Genomic DNA, 10,583 nt, shown 5'->3' on the forward strand with positions numbered 1-10,583 from the left:
CTTTTCTTTGGAAGCCTCTGTTTCCAGTTCTAGAAGAGTCAAGCTGACTACTAATGTTTTCTGGCTTACCCCGAACATCTGTATTGGTATATTGCCAATTTATAAAGGGTAACGGGCCTTGCAGTTCCAGTTTTCTAAAATATAGTTGATAAAGTGACTTTTATTTGCTCAGGATGTAAATTTGATCTAATCTTTTTGTAATTTTTTTTTTTTTTTTTTTTGGTAGGACGCCCTGGGGCTCTTTCTGCGTTTTGCCATGAGCGTTCAGGCATTTCGGCTGGTGTGTGCATCTGGTAGGGAGGAGCTTCCGACAGGGGTTCAAATTGAGTGCTTGGAGTGTAGTGGTCATGATCTGTACCTGGGTACCACTGACTGCTTTGTATTCCATTTGTTGTTGGTGGAAGAGAACAGCATTGATCCAGCTGGACTGTCCCTTACCCAGCAGACAGATCATCCCAACACAAGTCTCACCATCACTCGACAAGGTCAAAAACAACTTGGTTTGAAGAAGCCAGTGTGTGAATTGAGGGCTGCTTCTGCCCTAGATCGTCTGCTAGTGCTGTGTGATAACACGATCATATTACTGTGCAGTGATACTCTTGAGCCCGTCCCAGGAACAAAGATCCGAGGAGCTGTTAGCTTCACCCTCAATGAGAATCCAGTGAGTGGGGATGCCTTCAGCGTGGAGGTTTGTCTGATCTCCTCCAAGAGGCGCACGGTACAGATCTTCAGCGTGGGTCAAGAGAAGGTACAACTGCTTAGGGAGGTTGCCACTCCAGAGCAGTCTTGTGCTATAGCAGCTGATGGTCACTTCCTTTGCTTGGCACTCAGCAGTCGTTACGTTACCCTTAACTATAACACGGGACACTGCCAGGATCTCTTTCCATACCCCAGTGAACAGAAGAGGCCAATTATAAAACGCATCTGCAGAGAGGAGTTCCTACTGGCCGGTCCAGGTGGATTAGGTGAGCAGCAAGGGCTACGTATGCAGCAGCATCTTTCTAAAGTAGTCTGCCCATAACTTAAGTGGCATTAAGAATGCATACATTGATTTGCATGCAGTGAAATGCAGTGCAGTTCATGGGAAATTAATTCCCATATTAATTGGAGTGGCTTAAGAGGGTTTTCTTTTACATTTTGTTTTCTGTGCTGTAATAGGTTGTTTTGGTAAAATGTGCAGTAAAACGTATGCTTTTTATGCTCCATCCAGGCATGTTTGCTACAGTAGCAGGAATCTCCCAGCGTGCGCCTGTCCGCTGGTCAGAGAATGTAATTGGAGCGGCTGTCTCTTTTCCATATGTCCTGGCTCTCGACGAAGAGTTCGTCACGGTGCACAGTATATTAGACCAGAAGCAGAAGCAGACGCTGCCCCTTAAAGATGGCGTCATCCTGCAGGATTTTGAAGGTACCAGCTGGGACTGCGTGCAGTTGGGTGGCTTTCTACCTCTCTTTTACTGGTGTTATGAACTCTACAGGCATTCTTATCTAAAGGAAATGCATTGCAGTGGTATTCGAAGGAAAGAAATAGTCCTGTAGACTTCATAAGCCCCAATACTAAGAGATATAATCATTAATGCTGAGCAATGACTGAAGTATGTGTGTTTAAAGAGTTCCTTTCTCCCAGAAATGACACCTGTTACTGTTCCCTATTAATATTATGTGGTCAGTGACCATAGTTTTTGTAGTAAAGATCAGTAAATCCACACAATTAATAGGCTTTAAATAAATCCTGCTTCATTCAGACTCTCCAAGATTCAGTGGTGGAGGTGAGGCTTATGAATAACATCTCTAGTTGTCTGATTCTTTCTCAGATTCAAAGCCATAGTACAGTGATAACGATTTGTGGTTCCCAGCCATGTTTTTTTTTTACCCACGCCGGCCCCTATAACACTCCAAATTCTATCCCACAACTTTCCTCATCTGCTCAGAGGCTGAAACACCTCTTCCTGACATTGTAAAAATCTCTAATCTGGAGCAGGAGTAAAATTTTAGCATTTCGGAACTCCATTTTTCTTCAAAAATATTTTCGTATTGTCATATGACTTATTATTTTGTTTTATCTAGTTGTAGTGTGCACTTAAAGTAGAAAGATTATTGAACACGAAGGAATCTTGTTTTAGCTTTGTCAGCTTTCCTTTTTCCTTCCTTTTTGGAAGGTCACGGATTGACCCAGTACTTGACTTTAGCGATTTATGCAAATATTCGAATCATTAAAACAGATTCATACGCTGATGCCCAATGATACACTGTATGTGATGTAATGTGCAACTTTGACTATAATCTATCGTCCAACAGTATGGTATTGATCATATAAAATGTCAACATGAGGAAGATGTAATTACATTGAATGTACATAGTTTTCCGACACATACTTTCTTTTTTTATTCCATATTTTACAGGAAGGGTGATCGTAGCAACTAATAGTTGGGTGTACATTTTAATTCCCTTGCCTTTGGAAAAACAGATACAGGACCTCCTATCAAGCCAGAGAGTAGAAGAAGCTTTGGTGTTGGCCAAAGGGGCTCGGCAGAACATTCCCAAAGAAAAATTCCAGGTTAACTCATGTCGAGATATAATTAAACAGTCTTGTCTTTAGAGGATACATAGCTTGTTTTATAAATTAAACTCCTGTAAACTATACCGGGTATATCTTCTCCATCATTGACGTTAACTGTCTGTGGTGTTTAATAGACACTCTGTTTCTAGTTGCTTTTCTGTTTGGGCTCGCAGTCTTTGTTGTTATCACATTCAAAATTTTATAAAGTGATTATCTGATGAGTTGGTTTGTTATCTTTATATTAATCCTCAATATATATGGGCCGCCAGCATCACACAGAGTAGCTGAGCATTCACCACTTGCCTTTTAAAAGTCCCTTAAAACGTCTTTGTGTGAACCGAGGGACTATGTATAAAATAATTCTTACTTGAAATGATTTTGAGATCCTTCCCTTGACAAAGGCATTTTGCCGAAACTTTGGGGGATCTCACGGGTGTCCGTCTGTCCTGTCTATTGTCATTATCTGTGGTGTGTTATCTGTATTTATACTATTTATTTTGTGAAACATATATTTGATTTCAGTGTATACCTTTGAGTGCTAGCTGTGTATGTTTTATTTTGTGACTGCTTTTTGGCTCTAACACCATTACTAGTATTGGCTTGGTTACCTTGTGTTTAACCATTGAGCTACTGAGTGCATTTCTGATTTTGTAATTCTAATTCTTACCTTGTTGCTGTAGGAGTGTTCGGTCCAGCTTATATGTCAAGACTCACGGATTGTAATTGTCATGTTTACATGTCATCCTTAGCGTGTCGTTTATCTTGTTTATACTACAATGTCTTTTGCTGTTAAGTAAAATTCCTCTGCATTCTTGCAGGTTATGTACAGAAGAATCCTGCAGCAGGCTGGATTTATACAGTTTGCACAGCAACAGTTTCCAGAAGCAAAGGAGTTATTCCGGTAACCCATTTTTTAATTAGTTTATGGATCGCGTGTCCATGATTACGGCTTTAATCTTACTTTATTAGCATTATTCTGTAGGTATTAAGATGTTTACATGTCCAACTATACGTTTAAAAGGGTATTGTGTACTTTAATAGTTTCTTAATATTTTTTCACCCTTGTGTCTGTGTTGCTCCAACCGTAGTTGACCAGAAATGGAATAATAAGCTGTATCAATGCATTTATTTTTCTTGTTTTTTTATATTATAGGAGCAGCCACCTTGATATCCGGGAACTAATATCGCTTTACCCTCTCCTGCTGCCGTCTTCATCTTCATTCATCCGCACGCACCCACCGCTGCATGAGTATGCAGATCTCAACCAGCTTACTAGAGGAGACCAGGAGAAAGTTACCAAATGCAAGCGCTTCCTCATGAGCTACCTGAGTGAGAGCCGCAGCACGGAGGTGGCCAATGGATACCAGGAAGATGTCGACACTGCATTGTTAAAGCTGTATGCGGAGGCCGACCATGAGAGCCTCCTGGATCTGCTAGTATCAGACAATGCTTGTGAACTGATAGACAGTGCTGCCTGGTTGGAAAAGTACAACAAGTGAGATGTGAAGGGTTTAAAATTGGTGATGTCTAGTTCAATCATCTTAAAATACCTTGCATCGTTTTAAATTTCCCTTACGCATTGCTGTCTGGAGTTGCCATGCCGGTGTAAATATTGGAGGTTATCTATGAATACCAGTTCTGGCAGAAATTGATAATAGATGTACATTTACCCTTACAACCTATAGAACAATCCCGCTAATTGGTTCACCTTTACCACTTTTCCCCAGAACTCATCTTTTTTACATAATCCTTAATAAATTATGGGACCATCTGCATATAAGGTTAGACAGTGAGCCCTGACATTTACAGAGTGGAAGATGGCATGTGCACAAACCGTATATGCTAAAGAATAAAAAAAGTACTGTAATATACCAATAAATATGCTGTGACTTCTAGATATTAAGTTATAACAAACTGTGACTTTGGTTAAACCATGGAATCTATTTTAGAGATACTAGGTTAGTTAGGGGAATTATTTTTTGGGGCTGTCTTTTAATCACATTAACTGGATTCCTTAACACAGGCTATGTATTGGATTCCTTAACACACTACATGTATTGTACCTAAACGTGGAACAGCAAAGCTTCTTCATGTGTAAAAGTGTAATTTTTTTCATTCACGTCTTTATGTAGTCAACCAACGTGCTAGAGTTGCTTTTAACAGAAACAGTGTTTTCCTACTTGTGGTGCCCTTTATGGTTTACATGGCTAGTGTTCCCAGTAATAACCTGTGCCTTTAATTATTTTTTTTTTTAGATACTTTGCTCTTGGGCTCTTATATCACTATAACAAGCAGGATGCTGCTGCACTTCAGGTAAAGCGTGCAAATGTTCTCAATTCAACGGCGTTCCCAAACTCTGTGATTGCCTTATTATTTGTAATTGAGATCAAAGGAAGCCAGGCTACAGGGGTGGCCAACAGATAACCCTTCATCTGGTGCTAAACAAAGCCCCTGCCAACGACATATAGAGTCTTGCTGAGTCCTGATCTACGTTGTTGATTCTGAACCTGTTATAACCTCCAGAGTCAGAATTTAAACATGCCATTTTTTTTGTCCTTTACGATGCAAAAATAACTTATTGATTTGTTTTTGCCCATAACACATTGAAAGTAATTGTATGTAATACAGATCGTTCCTGTACGTCATTATGATTGATGTCATGTCACATAAGAAGGTTTTGTCGGATGGCAAATATCAAATTACCATAGCGATATCCTAATGTTTGTAAGGATGACCTTTCTGGTTTATCATGCAGTGAGAGATTATTAATAGTAATGAGTAAATTTAAAAAGCACCGTATTGTGCTTGAAGTTATGTGATCAAGCTAACGCTATGTTGTTTGTACAGATATGGGTTAGAATTGTGAACGGTGAAGTGGAAGACAACACGCGCCCAGATCTCTTTGAATACATCGTGGATTTCCTGACTTTTTCAAAGGACCCGCAGCTGGTGTGGCAATATGCAGACTGGGTTTTACAGAAAAGTGAGCAGGTTTGTGGTTCGTATTGGTTTGTATTGCAAGAGCTTGAGCTGCTGTTGCTTTAGCATTATAAAACTCCAGTTTCTATTACCGGCTGGTTGTTTTTCATTAGGAAAGCAGTTAATGTGTATGTACATTTCTAGAATTGCACTTTTAATTTTACAATTGATGGACATGTGATCTCTATTTTGGTTTTTTTTTTACCAGTAATGATATTTCTTCATACCTATTCAGTTATGTTTATTAGGCAAAATGCTTTTATTTTAATTTAGTTGTATACAGCAAGTGGTAAAGACCATTGATGTATTTTCACTCTGATTAGTTGGTTAAAAAATACACTGTTCTTGCATATTACAGGTTGGTGTTCAAATTTTTACCAAAAGGTCCTCAGAGGAAGAGGATCAGAATAGCTTCAGTCCAGATAAAATTGCAACACATCTGTGCAAGTATCGACATGCCTTGATCATGTACTTGGAACATTTGGTCTTGGAGAAGAGAATACAGGTAAAGTTCTTACCCACTTTATTGCCCCAAGCTGAGTTTTTCAAACCCTATGTTAGAGCAACGTGAACTGTCTTAGCTGGAAGCCACAAAGTATTTTTGGTTTACCAGGTATAAAAATTTAAAGGGGCAGGCGAATAAGATGAAGTTATAAGATCCTGGTACATTTTGGAATGACTCCAATGCTCTTTATAGCTTGTAGTTTTTACTTGTCAATTAGTGTAACTGTTTTGATAATATTTAGTTAAAACATTTACATCTACTGTAATTAGGGCCGTAATAATATAATTATAAGTGATAGTCATGCAGAGCCCAAGAAAAAAGGGTATTAAATACCTTTCTCCATGGTAAACGCATAAGGTTAGATTTTGCACGCATAAATAGCTTATTATGGTATTAGGTAAACAGCATTACGTAGGTTTATTTAGTGTTTAGAATTTGATTCGGGAAAAGTGACAGGTCTGTTTTAAAGAACAGTAGTAATGAGTACCAGTACCTTAAAACCTTTGGCAAGAAGCCCGTTAGGACATACCCCTGCCGCTACATAGAGATCAGGCTGTCTATTGACAGGCTGGACTATACTCTGTCGACAGAAGCCAGAATTGCTGGCTTCTTGCCGAATGATCATGTGGTCGCTTGCTGCGAGCACCGGTACACTGTTGTTCAAGGAATGCCCGATAACATGATCAGGCATTCCCTTCCGGTAGGTGTCACTGCTGACCCACTGGAAGTTCACTCGAGGACAGGAGAGCTTCAGCAGGTTTTCTAGACCATGCTGTGCTCTCCCATTGCTCCCCCTGCTGGCTGACAAAAATAAAAAGATAAGAAAATAAAATGAAATATGAATTAAATTATTAAATACATGATAGGAAGCCCATTAATGTCACCATGAGATAACTGGCATCACAAGTGTATGAGAGATCCCCAAGGGAATCTCGAGCCATACTGCACACAGAAAAGTGCAAAAAAATGTGCCCCCTTAGCGCTTCCACTAAAAAATATATCATTATATAATATAACAAAATATATTGAAGTAACACTAGTTCAAACCCCTTTACGCCAATAGTATATTATGTAAAGCATGGATGTTCCCCTCTTGAACATGAACAATTTGAAGTATAACTGTAAATCAGGAGGTGTTGCTAATCATAAACTGGGTAATTGCTCACTTACAGTATAGAAAAAAGTGAGCAATATGGCAAAAAATGTATTTTATTTTCTACTTTAGAATAGCTTTTTTAAAATCTATTTTCACTAATAATTATGTTTTATGTATTTCTGTGGTTTTTAAAAGAAGGTCCCGCTTCTTCCGAACAAAATAATGTATAATTTGGGAAAGAGTCATCAATAAAAAAATGGTCCTTTTAAGTTATAAAAAATATAAATAGATTATGTAAATATAATTGTTTACTATAGTTCCTAATAGAATTTAGAATAAATTGATTTCTTTCGGCACCTCTCTCATGTGCGCAGAAGGAAAAGTATCACACGCACCTGGCTGTCCTTTACGTAGAAGAAGTTCTGAGCCTTAAGTCGACGGACCCTTCAGAGCTGGCAGAGCTGGAGCAGCTGCGCACGAGACTTCAGATCCTCCTGCGGCAATCAAGCCTCTACAGGGTTCTCCTGCTAATAGGTACAAAGTATTTACTAAGAAAGGAAGGAACTGTGATTGCATGATCCATGAATTGATCGTAGTTGCACGAGTTTGCATTAGCTTTTGCAAAGACCAATACACTTTCATAACAGCTAACCTCTACAAAAAAATTCATGGTTTTCATGCAGAGGGCAGTTTTTCCCAGATGTTATCTCCTCGTTGTTTAAATAGATTCTGCTTTATATGCTTGTCCACTGTGGGGTGGATTCTCTAAGCAGTGCCCGCTCAAACTGAAGAATATGAAAGGTTACTTTCTTCTGCAAGAAAGATTATGCATGATTAATCAGTGTTTTAGCAAAAAGTGTGTTTGTGGGAATTATTGAAAACAAGTCTGTCTTCCTGATCCAGTGCTACGGTTTTAATGATGCATTACAGTTTTTGTTCTTTGTACTGTGTAAGAAATACGTGCAACGCAATAATTAGGCAAGTTTAAAAAAAAAAATACTTAGCTATGATACAAAATCTTACATACACAACATCCATAATCCATTTGTGACAATTTCCGCTTAAATACAATGACCAAAAACCCCGTGTTCATCAGAATACACCAGAAGTGGTATGGCTATAGCATGATATAGATATAGAATGGTAATGAATATAGGAGATTTCAGCTATCCCTAAGCCAACACATTCCCATTTTTTATCTTTAGCTGTTGCACGTTAAGCGTTTTGTCGTCATACTTTTTTAGTATTATTAATTTTCTTAAGTTTCTTATTTTATCCACCTTTTATAGATTGTTCATTTGAGCAGGGCTCCCCTTACCTCTTGTTTCTGTAAGTCAAATTGTTCTGTCATATAAGATTTGTGTCCTGTTTACCCTGTGGAATATGATAAAGCTATTTAAAACAGTAATAATAATAAATACTATCGTTGTCTTCTTTCAGACAAAATCAAAGGGACGGATCTGCACTTGGAACGGGCTATATTGCATGGAAAACTGGAAGAGCATGAACAGGCTTTGGAGATACTGGTTCATCATCTGAAAGACTTTGCTGCCGCTGAAAGCTATTGTGTTTGGAACTCACAGGGCAAGGACAAACCCTATCGCCAACACCTCTTCCAGCTCCTTCTGTCCAGCTACCTCAGTCCTCCCTCTCTAGACAATTCACTTCTAGTGGCTGCTGTTGATCTATTAAATAATCACCCTACAGAATTTGATGCTGTCAACATTCTGCGTTTACTGCCAGAAAACTGGTCGGTGCAGCTACTGTGTCCGTTCTTGGCCGGGGCCATGAGAGAGCGTATTCATGCCATAAGGATGTCTCAGATAGCCGTAGGGCTAGCAAGAGCAGAAAATATCATTTACAAACAGCAAAAGGTGAGCTTTATTTTGTTTGTGTTCATTAGTAGGGAAAAACTAAAAGTGCTTACCTTTTAGGAGAGAAGCCATAGCGCGCTTGCTTGAAAGCATGCAAGAGTTATTATTGGAGCCCCTGGACCTCTTGCAATGAGCATAGCACGTGTGCAGTATGGCAAGCAGGAGGTGTTATTTTTTTTCACCTGGGAAAGAATATGGATGCATCTGACCTAGATTTATTTGGCATCAAGTAGGGATGTGTAATCTAAAGGATTTTTTTTGTTTAGTTTTTTCCTTTAACAAAAACCATTTCCATAACCTGGTTTCCACATAATTTCCCTTTTTTTTTTATTTTTTCTTTTCAGCTAAGTATGAAGGAAAAGCCTGTGGTTGTTTCCGAGAAGAAGTTCTGCCACGTGTGTCGAAATCCCTTCCAAGAGCCGGTGTTTGTCAGAACCCCTGATGGCCATATTATGCATACACATTGTGCAACGAATCAGCACGTGAACAGTAGCCTTTCTGGTCACCTGCCCAATCCTAGCAAACGAACTTGAAATAAGGTTCTGGACCCAATGGTGCCTGCATTATATCTCTGTGACCAGGTGTACATCCATCTGATGCTAAGGGGTTTGATGGCCCTAGTTCAGTTTAATGTAAAAACTGCATTTATCAGTGGATGTGAGGTCATGATCGGTTGCTTCGTAGAACATTCACTCTGAAACTGCCACAATGAAGATTAACCGGGTGATTGTAAGACGAACGCAGTTCCTTCTGTGATTGCAAAGCATCTTCTCCGGTGGTAACATACAAGTGGGGAACGGAGCTTTTTGCATTTTTAAAAAGATATTTGCACTGATGCTCTTTTTCATATAATGTGACGGGGCAATGCAAGAAGCATATTCATGTTCTGAATACAAATATAGGAGTCACAGTCTGGTTTGGGGATGAGTGACAGATGTCATGGAGACCCTTCTCTCTTGGTCTAACAAATCATGAATGATTCAATGTCAATGTTTTCCTGATTAGATTGAGCTGTGTTAATACTGTATGTGATCAGAAGCTCTACTTATCGTAGTAACTTTATACCAAGGAACAATTATTCGTCTTTATACTCTCGTGGACTATACCTTTAGCACTATTTTTTCCACCAGAATAAATGAGCAGACATTTAATGTATGTTATTCCCTTTTCACTCATACAACACGATAAATTAGTATTATATTATGACCAGATCTTACAAAAACATGATTTCAGACTATTAATGACGTTCTTCTGTTTCAATTTTTTTCCCTCGTTGATGCCACTTTTCTGTCTTTAATGTGAAGTAAAACAGTTTATTCCAGTTCACCTCAGCTTTGTAATTTATTGGCATGGTTGATTTAGACAGACTTTTTTTTAATGCCACAATTGGAATAATTCTGATTGTAGATCTAGGACTTCTCGGATGTGTCCACCTCGCACATGGCTATGACGATAGCTGCTCTGATTTATTTTGGATATTTTATGTCTGTGTACAGCATGAATCAATGTTTTACCAAAAACAAGGTAATGATACTAAATCTGTCATTCCTACTGAACATTGGTTTATGATGA

The 10,583-nt window shown here is 38.8% G+C and overlaps 1 protein-coding gene across 1 annotated transcript; it reads left to right on the forward strand.

The window, feature by feature from the left end:
• Nucleotides 1-256: 256 nt before the first annotated feature.
• On the forward strand, nt 257-9,544 carry LOC149289232 (transforming growth factor-beta receptor-associated protein 1-like). The gene is made up of 11 exons (XM_089490937.1): nt 257-965; nt 1,211-1,405; nt 2,400-2,554; nt 3,376-3,458; nt 3,711-4,052; nt 4,813-4,870; nt 5,405-5,548; nt 5,895-6,041; nt 7,512-7,671; nt 8,578-9,011; nt 9,356-9,544. The coding sequence occupies exons 1-11, from the start codon at nt 257-259 to the stop codon at nt 9,542-9,544; spliced, it is 2,616 nt and encodes an 871-aa protein (XP_089347063.1).
• The last annotated feature ends 1,039 nt before the right edge of the window (nt 9,545-10,583 follow it).

The sequence above is a fragment of the Sceloporus occidentalis genome, unplaced genomic scaffold (assembly GCF_023333645.1).
Source record: "Sceloporus occidentalis isolate IW3139 unplaced genomic scaffold, rSceOcc1.0.p SCAF_47, whole genome shotgun sequence".
Lineage (NCBI taxonomy): Eukaryota > Metazoa > Chordata > Lepidosauria > Squamata > Phrynosomatidae > Sceloporus > Sceloporus occidentalis.